The following is an 18,436-nucleotide window of genomic DNA, read 5'->3' on the forward strand; positions in this document are numbered from 1 at the left end:
GTTGTACTTAGCCTAGATGTCCTGCTTAACAAAATTTTGGGTTTTTTTTCCTCCAAATATGTTCCCATCAATATAAAATCAATAAAAGGACTTTCCTCAGACAGACATTGAAGCTCCCCTCTGTCGCGGCGCTGCCACACGTTTCACCTTTACCTTTGCCCAGCTGAACTGGCATGCTTTCAGACTTCATCATCCTCTGCTGCTGTGCCTGGTGGTGCTGGTGGTGGTGCTGCTGGTGGTGCTGGGGGGCTTCCACTGTGCTTCTGATGGGCATTGCAGGGGGAGGAAAGCTGCTCCCGCCGGCAGGAGCACCCACAGCCCCGCCTGAAGCCATAGCCGGAGCAATGAGCTTTCGGCCAAAATTCAGTAAGCTGTTGGAGACTTTGTTAATGTTCAGTGGGGCAGCCTTAGCACTGGCGCTGAAAAAAGAGGAGAAATCATCACGTCCTTGCCAGCGGTTTGGACAGGTACAGCAATGCATGCATTGTTCTTCAAAAAAGGGGGAAGAAAATGCAAGACTTGAACATTACAAAGAAGGTGTTTTACTACAGTCGCACTGTAATACACACAGGAACCACAGGGACTGTGTGTGGTGTGGATTCTTCCCAACCGGTAGTGGACAAATTGTTTTGGCCCTTTCTTCCTGAAAAATGCAGACTGACCCCAAACAAAGCAAGTTTGCACAAATTTTCTTAATTTGCCTTTTTAAATGAAAAAACCAAAGAGTGACAAAAAGCAATCTAGGCTCTAAGGCATTGAAAACTTTATAAAACTGACTTTTTGCACTTCCTATTCAAAGACTGCTTTAATATTTACTTCTGTTAGATTAAATGCTCTTAAATGTTTAAAATAACTCAAACCCAAACATTTCTTTCAACAAGCAAAACTAACGCTAGACTGTATTTTTAGGTTGGCAGAGCTATATGTCTCTTGCTCTTAATTCACCTTCTGCCTAGCCCAGCCATGTCAAGCCAAGCACTTTTTAACAGGAATCCTGATTTCTAAAATGATTTTGGCAGAAGAATGGTTTCAGGATGTAACACATATACTGGATCATGATCCTTATCATTGTTACTTTTTATTTTTAACTACAGTGGCTATTTAATTCACTTCAGTTATATGCAACATTAAGAATGAGGAAATTGTCGAACCATTTAATCTGTCTAAAATAAAGAGACAAAAAAGCTTCTAATTCCCAGTAGAAGTGTTCACATAACCCAGGGAGCAGCAAAGCCGTTACTATTTGTTCATGCAATATTTTCCTGTTTTATATAATTAATGTTTGAAATACCCTTCACAATCACAGAGAGCTTTCTACTCCTGAGGTTTTATTTTACTGATCTGTAGTTCAGTGATACAAATAGTTGTCTTTAAAAAATTTGAAGAAATACATGTAATTAAAAACAATACAATCATTGTACTTGGGGAAAAAATAGTTTTGCAATGTTTTGGGGAATTTTAACTAAAAATAAACTACAAATGAATTAATATGGGTGACTTGTAAAATGCGCAAGCACCTGGAAAAGTAATTTTGATTTTGTTTTTCATATAATTTCCCTATTTGTCTTGAGACATGTTTTTTTTTAGAATACATAATATACGCACGCGCACACATATAGAAGATATTCAGAAAATAACAACAGCTGAGTTGTTTAGACTCAGAATAGATACGGTTAAAATGAGAGACAGCAGAAGAAAGTGTGTGAGCCCGCACGCTCATGAGATACAGCCCCAAGCTGTACGGGGCCCTTCTGCCACATACTGGTGATGAAGAAAGACAGCACGTAGCATTTTTTTTGAGGAACCGCAGCACAGAGGCTGGGACAAAGTGCTGCTTCCCAATTTATGGAAGCTGGAAAGGAATGACTGCTGAATAACGATTACAGGATGTTTCTGTGTCTCCCCATTTTATTAATTGCTGCCAATATTACAAAAAGTCTTTCTGTAGCCACCTGAGAATGACCGACAAAGTCACTACAAGGAGAGCATCTTCAGAACTGTAAAATACTCTTGCAGGAGTCCCAAATGGTTTCAGAAGCAAACTGAATAGGTCCCAATGATTTTAAAGAAGAGGACGTGGTAAAATGTTTATTACTATTAAATTTTACTCTGCTACTGCCTAGCAGATTTGGTTATTAATCAGTTCCCTGAGGTATTGCAGAGACACTTAAGGAAAAAAAAGGGATTTTTTCTATTCCATTACATATATGTGGCATCAGAAGAGTCAGCACAGGGCCCTTTGTTTAATGTCTTCTGCATTCTAGAAAGACAACGAAGATTGTAGCTTTGAAGGCGGAAGAAGAAATGCCAAGTGCTGGCTTAGCAGGTATCAAACAGTTATCAACAGTTTGCAATGAATCTAATTACATCACTGATTTTGGGGGTCATATCAGTAATAACTTGGCTGAGATTCAGAATCCAAACCTTAGTATATCTGGCAAATTTTTTCCCCTCAGTCTACTGAAACTAATCACCAAGATTGGGGTGGTATATATATCACTCACTCACCTGAAACATCAGCTTAGAAAGAAGATAATGGCTTGCATATTGAGCCTGAGGTTTGTGTTGTCTCTAGGTCTAGAGTCTTGACAATCAGCAAAAAACCCCCTTTGACTTTGCACAAAAAGTGATATTTACTGGAAGTAAATCTTTTTCTCTGACAGGCTACCCGAGCAACAAAGCCACTGGATGCTTTGAGCTAACTGCATCATTGGAATCATGATGGTCCACAGATGCAGGAGACAAAGCCGATACAGATGCTTGTGTATTTGCGTCCATCAGCTTGTTTCTTTCTTGTTTCTTTTTTTTCAGCTATATTTTGCTTAATACTAAGTATCAGTTTTCTTTCTACACTGTTTAATTTGCTGCTTTGACATAAATAAAAACCAGGAGAAATTGGTTTATTTGCATTTTTCAGACGGTTGGAAAGAGACTTTTTGAGAAACTTCACTTTACAGGAACAATAAAAACCAAAAATCTCCTCTGAGCTGTTATGTTTGAAACATGATTTTAAAAAATGCTTTCAACAATAACATGCCATAATGTTTTATAATTATTTGAGAACTAGAAAGGATAGTTATCGTAGCTCTTAATACCTATGTGTGATTTGGCTCTGCTATTAACTGACACTGCTAATCATCAGCTCAGAACACATACACAATCATGAAAAATAAATAATGATGCTATCTAAGTTTCTTGTCAAGAGGTGGTCTCAGTGAAAGTATTTTGAGGTAAAATTTATCGTGCAATTTCTCTGAATCACAGCTTCAGAAAATGAACAATAACAAGGTGCTAGATCTCTGGAGGAGGTACATTAAAACTGAGCTGAGCTTCTGGAAAATAAGAACAATGTATCTACGTCTTACCATTTACATGTCTGATATATTAATACAAAGGATGATTTCAGGCATTAAACACGGATCAATGTCTACATTTTAGCCATCTAAATGTAGCAGACATGCACAACAATTACAAGAAAAATGCTGATTATGTTGTAGTTATCAGCAGATGCATTTAAAAGTAAGGCATCAGTTTAAAAATATGAGTACCAAAGAGATGTGAATTCCATCTATGAAGCAAACAATTTTGTTTCATCACAATAAGCATCACTGACCTTGAATGTGAATGGTATATTTTTAAACTAGCAGTAGAAGATGATTCAATCTCTGCAGTTTTCTGCTAAGATAAAAATGTTTTGTTTTAAGCAAGCCTTATTCAAAGGGATTTCTCTCTTCAGTAAGTAGCCATTATGAGAGATAAGAGACAAATATATGAATATGAGGGATTAAAAAGTTTTATATATCATAAAGTAAGCAATATATATTAGAGATTTGCCAAGATATTTTAAATATATCATTGAGCCTGTGGAATTAAAGATGAAAAAGACCTGGTAGCTGATCTAATCCATCTCTTTGCTCACTGCAGAAACATTTCCTAATGTTATATCTTCCAGTTCTCTCTTTAGTCCAATCTTAAAACAGATTTACCACATCTGACCTACTCTAAATGTCACTGTGTTGAGATAAATTTATCTCAGTTATTCCTCTATCTGAACTATTCTGAACAATTTCTCCTCTCCTTTAGTGTGTAACCTGTATATATGTGTGCAATGAACTTACCTTCCTACACAGATTTAATGGACATTTGTTTCCTTAGAATTTAGGTTTCCAACAGGTGTCATTCTTGTCTGGGCTTTATGATTTATTTATTTTTTCAAAATCCTTGAAATGTTTCTTTTGGAATTTTCAAGTAACTTATTTTTCAAGTTTAGGCAACTCTTGAAACCATTTTTTAAAAGAATAAATAAGTAAAAAGATTAAGAAAATGCAGTAGAATGCAGTAATTTTTGACAGCCTTCCCCAACTTTAAAGCCTGGTTAAAAAAAATAAAAAAAGATGCTTTTGCAGTCACTCTACTCAGCTTTAATTTCTGCTCCTTTCTCCATTTTTAAGAGCTTTTTAATCCACTCCATTTTAATTGTAGCTAGCTTTTAATGTAACTGATTTAAACAGAATTTGACAGAGGTGCAAAGCTTTAAAAGCCGGCAAGTTCCTATGAATCAGCAAGCACAGTATATGGCTGGGGCCACGTGCAATCCAAGAAACTCCCTGTGAGAGCATAAATTGAAGCAAGCTTTGTGTCTTGCACTGGCTTGCCCTGCAGCCACCAGCCACCAGCAATCGGCACCCACGTTGTGGCCACCCAGTCGGGGCACGGGCACCTCTGCACTTGTGACCGCTAGATGAAATGTCCTTGACAAAGAATTTAAGCAGTATTGATACAAACCATTTTTAAAACAAGGGAGGAATGCTGCAAAAAAGTTTAGTAAAAATTACTTCAAATTGGATTGACGTTGATTCCATTTAACTTGCACAGCTTCTGGTACGTGGATACTCCAGACTGCGATTAGATGCATTATTGGAAGTGGTTCAGCTACAGATCGCGCATTGGCAATGTTTTACGCCCTGCTTTTAGTATACACGTCATTGCATATGAATGTCCTTAGCCTTAAGAAAATGCCAGTGAGCTGACTGCAATGCTATCTGGAAAACTTTCATTTTTCATGTAATAATAGGCAAGGTGAAGATTCAAAATAAATGTCATGATGTAAACACATGTGCTTCTAATACTGCTTATGTAACTCCTGTTTGGGATAAAAGTGACTTCTGAAACATTTTGTTTATGTAAGTTCTTAGTTCAGTGAACACATATTCAGAAATAGCTTACCGGGTTTTGTTCATCAAGTCTGCTCCACGAGCTTTGTAATAATCTAAATTTTGTTGGAATTGATGAGTCACTGGTCTTGGATTTCTCTAAAAAAAAAAAAAAAAAGAAGATTTAAAAAGAATACCTTACTGGAATTTTCTGAGAGATTTAAAGCAAAGACCAGAGGTATGCTCATTAATGAAGATTAGAAATTTAAAGAATCATTTCTTTTCCCAGGATCTCAGTTTCTCAAGGCAGTAATGCCAGTTACATAAGTGTATTCTTAAAATACTTAAAACAATACTGAGTGTTACCACTAAGTCCACTCCATGCTCACAGAAATTAGTGTTGTTCCACACAGCGATGTGGCTGTTGGCTGTAGCGGTAACATTTCTAATTAAATCAGTAATGCCTGGACCGATCTGATTTCTTCCTTGAGTTCAGGTATAGAATTTTACCACCTCCAAGCTAAAGTGATATGTTTTTAAAGAAAACGGTAATAGTAAGGAGAGACTACAGCTAAAATTTTGAACTGAATGCATCACTAGCAGCGCCTCGGTTAAGCCCAGAATTAGATTTAGGGGGACAACCCGCACAGTGCCACTAGATGGCAGGCGGAGCCTTTTTTCTCACCAAATTTCACCCAACTCAGAATCCACGAATAAAGAACTGATCTCCTACAATAAAATTTATATCATTAATACTGAAACCACAAGCCACTTGTTAGTCTCCACCTCTGCCACAATGAAACTATTTTACTGAAGTATGCTGCCTTCAGTAGTTCTGAAATTATCCTTTCTGGACTTAATCTACCAAATGAATGCATTATTTGGGGGGGAGCGAAGTAAATACTTTTAAGTAAAAAAATTTGCATACAGAGGAAACCAAAATAACAGAGAGGTACAGAGAGGCCCTTTTAATATATATAAAAATTAGAAAAGAAAAATAGCTTAAAGTAATTCATTTCTAGTATAAGAGAAAACAAAACGGTAAATTTCTGCATAATGATCAGATGTATTGCATAGACCAGACCTAAGTACTTTCTAAATATTATTTGCTTTAAAGGTTTATTCATTCATAGGCTGTTGCCTTATATTCTGATCTGCCTTCTTAAGTCCTGCTAGTAGTAAATACAGTTTTAATGAACTACTCAATGACCTTTCTGAAATAATTGTTCACAGGTGAGAGGACATTACATTTTTGATGGAATCAGTCTTCAGTTGTTTCACATGTTGTATTTTTTCCCTCCAGATTTCATTATAGACTGGAGTACCCATAGCCGTATCCTCTCATTTTCCACATAACTGCAGATAACCCTGCTTCCTTGGAAATCTTATTTTTGGAGGAGGACATAGGAGTTGCGTTTTAAAGACCAAAATATTGCATGTGCACAAAAGGAGAGAAGAAGATTTAAAGAGGTGGTAGATATCAAAGGCCATGATGATTTCTGGGGTCAAATTTAAGGCTAGGAATTTCCAGATCATCTCCTGCAGTCAGACTTAACCTTGTATGAAATGTCTCATTTTCCTTCTCTGGAAACAGATTAAACATTTTTAAAATACATCCTATTTGTAATGTTCATTAAAACATGAAACAACTAAAACCTATTAGACAAGCATTAAAAAAATCCTCATCTATCCTACCACCCACATTGTAATGGCCGCTCTATGTTTTCCTTCTCCTGTTATAAGAACAATATTTGCATAACTCTACCCATTCATATGGCTTGTAAGTCAATCCTCATCAACTGACAGCAATAACAATGAATCAGCTTTAGTTACTATTGCTCTAGTTTGGTAATTCAATGCATTTCTATGATAATCAAATCCAAACTGACGTGATGAGGATAACTGATGGTTCTGCGACTCCTATGCGAGTAATCAAACAGTGTAACTTTTCTCCCATGAATTAAATGACATTTTTCTTTACATGTCTTGATGACCATTTCAACAAGGTGGAAGAGTAAGCAATGGCTAGAGTAATGGGCACTTCTAAGTCATAAGGCAGCCCTTTGAAAAATTCATGTTACCAGATGCTAGCCAGTTTTGCAATTTGTTTGCAATAACTCAGTACCTATTTAAATTTAGCAAAAACATTGAAATTTCTTTTCCACCACCCAATAAATAAAAAAAAAAAACCCACATTGCTTCTGAATAAAAAAAAAAAAGAGGAAAAGATCATGTGGAACAGTATCTTGAAACATATTTATGCAGAAATGACAAGCAATTCCAGACACGAAAGGCTGATCTACTATCTAAGCACTTAAAGCCATTAATAGGAATAATGATCTAAGAACATATGAATGAGGCTCAAGCATTACTTTCACAGGGGCCTATTTAAATTCCTATGAGGTTTAAAGGTATCAAAGGAAGAAGCAGTTTAAAGTACTATTGCATGCTGTGAAGAAAAAGCCCTCAGAAAAAATGCTGTTGAAAAAACATTAGAAATGCAAGACAGTAAATACCAAGGGTTACTGCTACAACTCATTTTGTAACACTACAGAGATATCCTTTTGGAAAATTTCATTATTAAAAAAAACCAACCTGACATATATGTTAGCAGACAAGTATCTGTGAAGTATCACCACAGAAATTTTAAATACTTCTGAAAACTGAAATTCAGACAGCAAAAAATATGGTTTTATGAAAATCATGATCTTTATGTCACTGTGATTGTCCTTTGAATTTTATACTCTTTTAATTTCAGTAAGTTAAATATAAGAAGTAGAAAAGAAAAGCTACACAATTACAATATCTCTTCCGTATGAATTTTAAAATAATTCCCCTCTCTAAGCATCCAGTTTGAGCTGTCCCCTATATTGTATTCCATGTATTAGGACTGAAGGCTAAAAAAATTTATTTACAGCAAAACATAGTGCTGCTGTTTAAAATATTTGCAGTAACCACATTTTTTTTCCTATACAGTGCAATTTAGAATGATCCTATCTGTATTTTTACTTATTTACACAAGTAAAGTTTTTCCTTTTCTTTTTCAATTATGTATTTTGACTAGTACCTCAGATAAAATCTTTTTTCTTAAAAGGATAATGTCAAAATGACAGTGAAATCAACCCTTCAAATTAGAAGTTTGTTGAATCCCCCTAAGAAACTGTGTAAGGGCATTATACAGATTAACACATTTATGTTTTTCCCTTTCTAAGGAAAGAGACTGCAGAAATCGGAGAGAAAAGCTGCCTGTGCCAATACCAGAAATCCCACTTCCCCACACCCATTTTGTGGGAGCAGTCTGCTGGTTTTATGATTCTTCTAATCTTTATTCTAGCTACAGTGAGCTTAGTTTCAAGTGGTAGAATATGCCCAATTTATACTTTTAAAAGGACAACATATGAAATTCAGATATAGGAGCACACATAGAAATTGATGTGATTCTGGACTTTGTCTCTTCAAAACGTATTAGCCACAGCCCAAAGGGAAGAGATGCCTTGAAATAGTTCAGGTATCTCTGAGGTACTCCTGCCTCTGAGCCCTTCCTTGCCTAAAAAATGCACCCCCCCGCCGGCCCCCCCGCCCCCCCCCGCCCCAGCATTTGCCTGCTGAAGTCCTAACCCCCGTACTGCTGCTTCTGTTCCCAGCCACCGCCAGACTGACTCACTCCAATTCCCGTGGCTTTTGGGAGGTTCTTGGGGACTTTCTGTTTGGCTTTATTCTCCCCCAGGGACGTGGGGCTGAGCTAAGTTATACCCCGTGCCTGCTCTTCTCCTAGGCGGGGGGCTGAGGCCATGGTCAGAATCAAACCGAACGCAGCAGAGATTCCCTAAACTTCCATAAACCATCGAAAAGCAATTCCCACCAGCTAAGGATCATGCTCCATATGCTCAAATTCCCTAGTATAACCCTTTTCCTCGCTGGCCTCCAGAGACATATCACGTCACATTACCCACGGAGTAGACGTGATATAGCAAAGCATGCTTGTGCGTGACAGAAGTCACAGGCAGACTGTTCTACAACATACCAGGAAAAACAGGTTACTGCTGCAATGTAATGTTTCACCATCTGAATAGACAACATTTGTGAAAGTTTACATGCAGGTGCAAGTGGAGGAATCTCTACAACACTATTTTTTCTTCTTTGTTGAGGTATTTCCTTTCCTTCCTCTTTAGCATTATGAACAGGAAAAAAAAAAATCAAACACAATGTTGAGCAAAATCTGAAGGTTCGAGTAAGAGACAACAATGAAAAAAGATTTTCAATATGTCTGATGAAAAATGAGACTTATTTTAGTGAACATGCTATTGCCTCAATGCCAAGGGAAAAGCACTCGTCATTAGAGAAATGAATTGCTCAGCTGTTTATAAGCAAAAAGCTCTGGGGGAATTTCTCAAGGCCCAAACCACAAAGCATTGCAGGGTTACACAAACATATGTTGCAGGTGTTTTGGGTAGACAGGTGGGAAAACCTCAGCTACTGAAAAATACTCCACTTAATAGACTGTATCTGAAACTAGATAACCTAAATGCAACAGAGAAAAAACCAAACAAAACAGCAGCAGTGAATTATACATACACGCTGCAATAGGCTCACCAAAATAATCTTCTCACTAGTACCAAATGGGATTTTTTTAAACTAGTTTTTTTCAATATATTAAATAAGTGCTGCCAAACATATATCTTTTTTTTCTAAACTAATAATATTTTAAGCCTAAACCAAAGAACAGAATGAACTAAACATATATATAAAAAGAGAAAGATAATGATGCAGTGTTGTTCTTTTTATTTAAATATTTCTAAGGACCCAGTTTGCTCCTTTTTCCGTTCTTTAGCTCTCAAGGCAATATTGGATTTTTTCATAATTCTCGTACAGCCTAAACCACTTTTGTATTAAAATGCTATTTTTATTCCTTTCATTTGTTTCTAATGAAAGTTGGAGCATATGGCCCTGTATTTAGTAATGACTGGGAGGTCAGCAAAGGTTTACCTTTTCCTTCTAGATCACTTATGCTTCTTTCTTCAATAAAGATGATACAAACATGGCAAAAAGTTGGACTGGGAACAGAGCTGAAATACAGCAGCTGAGATGTGGATAAGGAATACGGTTTATTCAGTTCAGCAGCAGTTTTTCTATTAGGCACTAATAATTAATATGAAGTCCATATTAATGTTTACCTAATAGCCTAGCTGCACAGACAATTTCACCTTTCCTCTTTTTATTCTTTTGTCAGGTGTCCAAGCAGCTGTCTCCGCTCCATGACTAGACTTATACAGTATAGGCAATGGCTTAACATTACATAAACATACCACAATACTTTGTATACTGAACAACCAACTCACCCCAAACTCTAGAGCACCCAAAGAAAATGCCATTCCCCCAAAAAGACTTTCCTTTCACCTCCTAATTTTCCTCCTCCCTAGTTACACTTTCTGCAGAACAAGCAATCTGCTGGAGCACAAAAGGTATTCCATCCACCTACAAAGCACTGAGCTAAATACTTACTAAAAAGAAAAAAAAACAACAGTGAGACATTAGAGGACATTATGTGCTATCATAACCAGCAGGTCAAGGGAGGTGATTCTCCTCCTCTACTCCACTCTGGTGAGACCCCACCTGGAGTACTGTGAACAGCTCTGGGGCCCCCAGCACACAACGCACATGGACCTGATGAAGCGAGTCCAGAGAAGGGCCATGAAGATGATCAAAGGGATGGAATGCCTCCCCTATGAAGACAGGCTGAGAGAGTTGGGGTTGTTCAGCCTGGAGAAGAGAAGGCTCCGGGGAGACCCTATAGCAGCCTTCCAGTACCTAAAGGGAGCCTACAAGAAAGTTGGAGAGGGACTTTTTACAAGGGCAGGTAGTGATAGGGCAAGGGGTAATGGCTTTAAACTGAAAGAGAGTAGATTTAGATTAGATGTAAGGAAGAAGTTCTTCACCGTGAGGGTGGTGAGGCACTGGAACAGGTTGCCCAGAGAGGTTGTGGCTGCCCCATCCCTGGAAGTGTTCAAGGCCAGGTTGGATGTGGCTTTGAGCAACCTGGGCTAGTGGAAGGTGTCCCTGCCCATGGCAGGGGGAATTCGAAGTAGATGATCTTTAAGGTGCCTTCCAACCCAGTCTATGATTCTATGATTCATTCTATTGCCAATTTTAAAGTGGTTCAAAGCCAATAGCAAAACATTATCCAAAACATAGTTTTGGTATGGTAACATAACCCTATGTATGAAAGTAGCACAACATGAGGAGTACCCTGCACAGAACTAATAAAGAACTTCCTTTAATCACAGGAGTCAGGAGATCCATGCACTAATACTGACACTGGCAAATGAACACCATAACCCTCAAACTGGGAATAATGCTTCTTGTTTACAGTTGTCAGAAAGATGCTGTGGGTCTCAATCACAGAACTCGTTATTTACAATGCAATAACATCATGAAGAATTATCATATTTCATAATTTCTAAAGAAAACTGGGGAGTGCTCTTTTTTTAATTTCTTTTCCAAAACAACAAAAATTCAGAGAAAGAACTGAAAAGGAAAGAAAATTCAGTTAATTGGGTCAAAGCAGGAAGAAACCCCTGAACTCTTACCAAGCTGAAATAAATTATTTCCAGTTTTGTTACGTGACACCCCTCCATTCCCCTGGCAACTAGAAATTTCAGATACCAGGAAGGTATTTTAAATACCGTGCATTATGGTCTGTTTTTAACTTCATACACACATGCTTTCTTTCACATGGGCATTCTATGACAAGAGATGAAGAACTGAAAAAAAAATGACAAGTGAGATTTTAAAAATGCTTCAGTGACTTAACTGAAAGAAATTTCTAGTTGTATATTTTGGCTTCTTGTCCTAACTGATTGAAAAGCTTTTTTTTTTTTTCCATTTATAGTTGTACAGCGTATTGCATTTTAACAGGTAGATCAAATCCTACCAAGTCAGCTTTTATCGATATTCCAAACAAAAAGACTGTGACCTGACAACGTTCAAGTTCATAACCTGCGTAAAATCCCCATCTTACATCAACAGAATTGCTCAAGTACCTTTTAAATCTGCCTCTTAATTTAGTCGCCTATTTTTCAGCTGAACTCTTGGTTTTAAGAAGTAAATTAACTAAATAGTGAGGCATAAATCTCACAGTGTTCAGCCCTACCCTGTGACAGATTTATGCTCTGGCATCTTGCAGCCCCGCACGGTTAGGAACAGGAGTTTTACAACATTGCGGAGGAAAGATCCAGGCTTTTGAAGGGAACACACAGCAAGCCTCGCTTTACACCCTGGAATGCTCCAAATTATGAGATTTAAAATATGACATCTTTATGTACAGAAAAGCTACCACATTATGGTTTTATTGGCACTCGTTTTGGACAACCTGCATAACTGATGGCTTTGTGACTAATGCAGTTATCCGAAGCTTATACTGATAAAACCCTTATAACCACACTCATAGCATTATATGTCCTCCAGATACATGCCTATACACAAATCTCACCTATCAGGGAAAAACAAGACCATTTTAAGGTGCTATTTGGTTATTTCTGCTATGTAGAAAAGAAACAGGTTAATTTATGTTCCATGTGTAATGTTCCATGTAAACCACTTGAAAAAGGTCCCTACGGGAGTGAAAAAGGCTCTTTCAAAGAGGCCCATGCACACACCACAGCAAAAGGAGTATGATGTCCAAGTCTTTTCCTCTAAAACGCAGACAGAAGCTAAGGTCCTGGTGCTGCGGGACATGCAACTCCTTTCATTTTGGGATTCCAGTAATGAGGATACTGCAGAGCCATTTTAATCACTACTGCTCCGTAAAAAGACAAAGAAAGACATCACATCTCCAAACCTAATTTTCCTTAAAAAGTCACAGCAAAGGATAAAATGTACCATTCCAACTTCTATCTTGAAAGTATATTGCTCTTTCAGAGAAGCATTCCCCAATACAAATGTACTCAAATAGCTTTGTACACAACAATTAATACATTAATATTTACTATAAAATATGTCAATACACCAGCAGTATATCTACATTTATATCAGAAAAGACTGAACTTAAATTCCATGATAATAGATTGGATATGATTCAGTAGCTAATCTTTCATACATTATTGAAAAGTTATGAATCTATTTTTATATAACTCACAGTTTGTGTTTTGCAAATTTTACTCAAATAAATAAATTATGATATGGAGAACTTTTGATTAGGTAGAATCAAAGTGCTTTAAGTGTTTTAAGTGCTTCCTTTTGATAAACTACCTTGCAAACGAGAAGTGATTAATTGAACTGTCAGGTTGCACACAAGAAGAACCATAATCACCTCACTCTAACACTGTTAAATACATTTTATTAGTGTAATTTTATAAATAACATCATTACTCTTTAGGAGAGGGTCAGTAGCTTTAGATGACTTTTTAAACAGAAGTAAACCAATCATTTGAAAGAAACAGCCCCAAGAAATTCACAAGCAGTAAGTTTTAGTGGTAGCTAAAGTAATTAAGAGCTTGAAGTGCTTCAGCTTCTTGCTTTAGCATCAAGTACAATCAGAATTGGTTTTACTTTGCTACTAAGGATATCAGCTTGCTCAAAGAGAAAGCACAGTTTAAAGTTTTGGTTTAAGTACTTGCCCTTAACATGACAGAGCTTATGAATTCCCAGTGAGTATTATCAGGAGCACTGATCAGCACTGGAGAATAATTCCTTCCCTATTTCTAAATTTTCCCTGATCGCCCCTCTGGCCTGAACTCGATGTTGCTGCATCTCATGCCTTCACTTTCCGATTAAAAGGGAAGACACCTCGATAAAAGGCATAATTATGAAATCTGCAGACAAGAATAAAATATGCAATTTTTTTTCTTGTTTGCAATTCTTAGTCCAGTTGAGTGATCAGCAAGTAGTTGCCTTGACTATTTACTGAATAATGTGCGTTACTTGCTGTTCTATACAACACTATTACATACTCGTTTTAATATCAGTCGAAAGTGTAAACAATGGTTCCTAACTCGCCTTTAGCCATCTCCTCTGAAAGACTCTGCACATCTCCACCGGCTCAGAAATCACCAGCCATGCTACCAACCCCTCGCTGCCCTCAAGGCCAGCAGCTCTCCTGCTGGGTCACACAAGACCGGCAACGAGAACAACGAAGCCAACTTGCCCTCCTTGCTGGGCTCTGCTCTCACTGCCAGGAGCGAACTGCAGCGCCATCTCGCTCGGCCCTACACAGAAATGGGACAAGTCCTTTGTTTCTGCACCGTCTTACCAGCGGCACAGCTTTGTCTTCACTATGAGAGGTGTCACTGTTCAGGAAGCTTGGCTTTATTCTCTATTATTTCCCACTGTTTTCCTATTCATTTAAATGGAATGGCTGCTTAACTTGCATTGATACAATACTTGCAGGTTCTTAACCAAATAACTGGCCTGTGCATACAACACAGAGCAATACTGGGAACTGCATCGTGGTTGGCAATCTAAGGGATCAGCTCGCTCCTTCGAGTGATGACTACTGTGTTACATATGATACTGAGGAATGGGAAGGACTTTGAAAGATTACTCATTCGAAAAGTCTTGACTAGATGACTAATTAACCACTTTCCAAGATTTTTTCCTGAAAATATTACTTGTGATGTATAGAAGAAGATGACTATTTTATAGTGGGTTGATTAAAGGGTTAACATATCAGGGGAGATTGCAATGAACTTTGAGAGAGACGAGAAAGTTATTGTACTATGACTATTGACCACACAGCCTTTTTATATTTTAAAATGCACAGGTGCACTGGGAAGGAAGGTTTTGAAACAAATGTACAAAACTGAAGAGGATTTTTAATTCATGGTACACTTACTATTTTTATGTGGTACTATGGCAACATGGCTATTCCAAGTAATTTATCATTAAACTCATAGCTGCCTGTCATACCTTATTCTATTAATGAAACACAATAACTGAATATTTAAAACAATAATTCTTAAAACAAAGCATGGCCTATCTCCTTGCAAAGAAAAAGTTTCTCATTTTAAGAACATGAACATAAAGAACAAGTTAATAGGGCTTTAACATATAAAATATATGCAATTCTTAGTTGTATAGTGCCACATTAAATAGCTTAGCATGCAGTTACAGAAAAACCATCGATTTACTCAAAATGAGGTGTTTAGATTACATCTAACCTTACTGTATTGGCAAATGGGGAAGTTAGACCATCAAAATGTTTGGGTTCACTACAAGGAACTGAATGTGTTTATAAAACCAGCGGTCTTACAAGCATCTGAGATCTTAATCTTTCAGAAATTAAGGCAAATAGAAGTTCTCTGTGAATCACTGAAATAAATGCATTTATTGCTTGTTTCTCCTAATTCCTTTCCTCCCAGAAGAGACAGGTACTTAGCTTTTCTGGAAAAACCTTGTTTCCTTTATCAGTCATATCCCCTGTCAAGGCAACTCTCCTTTAAAGTGTAGGTAACCTTACTTGTACTGCCAGCTCACACGGCATTGGGATATCCATTATCCCAGCTTCCTGATACTTAGTTTTCACGCACCCAAACGCCCTAATGTATTACTGCGAAACTCCCGAAATATCAGTCACATTCTTCATGATCAGAAAAAAAAAAAGAAAAAAGCAAAAAGCAAACGTTTGTTAAGAGCCCCCCTCCCCCTTGTTGGTACCCCTCTAACAAAATGGACTCCACACCCCAGCAGTACCTCTGTGTGTAGGTACAAATTAATGAGTTGTTAATGCCCAAACACTGCCAGATCCCAACTTCTGATTGGCTGCAATCTGGTCATTAAAGACAGGTAATTAATGCCAGATTGCACACACAATGCTAACAAACAAACAAAACAACCCCAAACCTGCTTTTCTCCTGCCACAAACAGCAAAACAAACAATACTGACATACTGGCAGCTTTCAAAGGACAGTTGCAGCTCTGCAGCGGCACCTCAGTTAATGAGTGTATAGAAAAGAATTTATCTGAAGAAGAAGAAAGTGAAACTCAACAGCCTTTCAGGCACATGAAACTAGCTTGGAGAAAACTCTGAGATGGTGGCAGCTACTTAAGAAGAAAATTCAGCTGAAAATAAATGTACAAAGAGTTCGGTTCAAAATTTCAGTAATGTGTTTTCCCCTTGTCACTTATTGCTCAGATTGTGAAAAAGCTGGAATGCAGATTTCTCTGACTAATCGTTATATGAGTGATCATGACCATATATTATTGCTTAAGTTTTCTAGCAGTACCTGTAATTTCAGGCATGACAAACTAATACGAATTCTTTGAAATGTCATGTATGCTTCATTGTGAATTTAGTTAGATTTTAATATTATTATACGGCCACTTTCAATGTCAGCAAATAGCTTAAAATACAATGTTGGAAAATATCACCAGCAGTAACTAGAATATTATTAGCATACCTAACAAATGAATCCCCATCGACCAAGCACAACCACTTTCTTTTTTCTCTTTTTGAATTGATGGCTTATGATAAAAGGTGTCTCCACTGAATTAAACTCCTAACTAGCTTGCTCAACACATAGGGTAACTCACCACGTTAAAATATCGAAAGCAAACTTATTTTACAAAAATATTAGGAATAAATACAGTAAGCTTTCAGACAAAGGATGGTTGTCAGGTTCTTAGTATGCAATGTAAAACTGTAATATTCTACGTAGTGCTTTAGTTTTCTAATAAGTCATTGTGATAAGGTTAACACTTCAACACAGAACAACATACAAATAAGAACACCCAAAGATGAAAATTACTTTGCTTATGTTGCTGTATTAGAATTTTATTTGCTAAAGGGTGAAAACAGATTTGCAAAATTCACAGTTAACTTAAAACAATAGTTTTAAACCTTTTATTCCTAGCCCTGGCTGCCTTCAGGAAGGAAAGAACATCTGGTTATTTAAGGAACACAATATGTTCACATTTTCTATGACTTTTGTTTCTAATTGGGTTTTTTAATTTTTTTTATTTGAACAACTCTAGTTAGAACTATGTTTTTTAATCACTTTATATTTTTCCACTGCCCTATCTCCATATCTCTACTTCTTAATTTCGCAGCCTTTGCTTTGAAAATTAACAGTGCTCGATGGTTTTGATAAGGAAAAAAATGAAGAAAATTGGCCACTCGTGGATATTAAATACACAGAGACACACCTTCAGTAACCGCTTTTGGATATACACAAAAAAACCTTCCCTTATTTTCTCATTTCACATATACATACTTTTAATAGCCCATTCTTCCATAAGAAGCTCTACTTTTATATTCAGAAGGACTTTAAGTGCATAGAAGTTACTTTCATATAAATAATTGAGGTAATTATCTGTTCAAAGATTAGAAATGTGAAACAAATACTCTGCTAAGCAGGTTAACTTTATCACCCTATGCAAAGACAACAACACTGATTTGAGCTCTTCATTCTACATTTTCCAAAGAACTGGAGCTAGCCAAATGCAGAAAAGGCTGAAATTCAATTATTCTGCATTGAGCCATACTCATGCCTGTAAAATTAGTATGTCTCAGGCCCCCCTTCAGAGACAGGTGCATTAACTTGTTTTCAGCTATTACAGAGATGTGTATTTCTCTTCTATGGCACTGGAAGAGATCAGGGATGTGGTATCTAAAATGTCCTCTCATTCCTACTGCCAACCACGGTTCATGAAGTGAAAAGGAGAGCTCCTGCATGCATTAGACTAATGGTGAGCACTAATAATCTTTCATATTATTGTTATTACTGGACAATGCTAAGGCTTCTGCCAGGGTTTGATTCCACAAAAGGTCAGGAAATTCTACTTGTCCATCTGTAAGAAAAAAATGCCACCCATCTTTTAAGTATAGCTTGCTTTTGACATTGAGGTTGCTCTCCTGGTGACGACTGCAGTGAAAAGAAGCAAACAAAATGCGACAGGTTCATCAAGCCAAAGTTTAGCTCTCCTGATAGTCTACAAGACAAATAAGTAGGGAGGAGATATCTGTCATGTCAGACCAAGGAAACAGAAGAAATAATGGACGTTATTAGACATGCAAACCCGGATTATATCCAGAATCGGAAGTTATGAATGGAAAGGCCGTATCGGGTCCATCTTAACTACTTCACCATTTATGACAGGATTGTTCCTTAAGAACCTTTCAGATCTATGTAGATACGACCAACCTTTCTTAGTCCAAATACCCCACAACTTCCCTTCAGTGAGATTATTTGGCATTCACTTAGCTGCAAAAATAATCCCGAAGACAATCTACATTAACAAACCTGCAAGAGGCAGATTCCTGTTTGTCCCTGTCCTTGACTTCTAAACTG

General features: G+C 37.2%; 1 protein-coding gene across 3 annotated transcripts in view; it reads right to left on the reverse strand.

Annotated features, from left to right (window-relative positions):
- TBC1D5 (TBC1 domain family member 5) overlaps positions 1-18,436 on the reverse strand; it is a 325,080-nt gene that overhangs the window by 54,803 nt on the left and 251,841 nt on the right. For all 3 annotated transcript variants that reach the window (XM_075051907.1, XM_075051919.1, XM_075051928.1), the window contains 2 exons: positions 5,227-5,312; positions 154-419 (listed from right to left, as the gene is read on the reverse strand). In XM_075051907.1, coding sequence (XP_074908008.1) covers positions 154-419; positions 5,227-5,312 — 352 coding nt within the window. The remainder of the gene's footprint in view (positions 1-153; positions 420-5,226; positions 5,313-18,436) is intronic.

This window comes from Buteo buteo, chromosome 2 (assembly GCF_964188355.1).
Source record: "Buteo buteo chromosome 2, bButBut1.hap1.1, whole genome shotgun sequence".
In the NCBI taxonomy this organism is placed as follows: domain Eukaryota; kingdom Metazoa; phylum Chordata; class Aves; order Accipitriformes; family Accipitridae; genus Buteo; species Buteo buteo.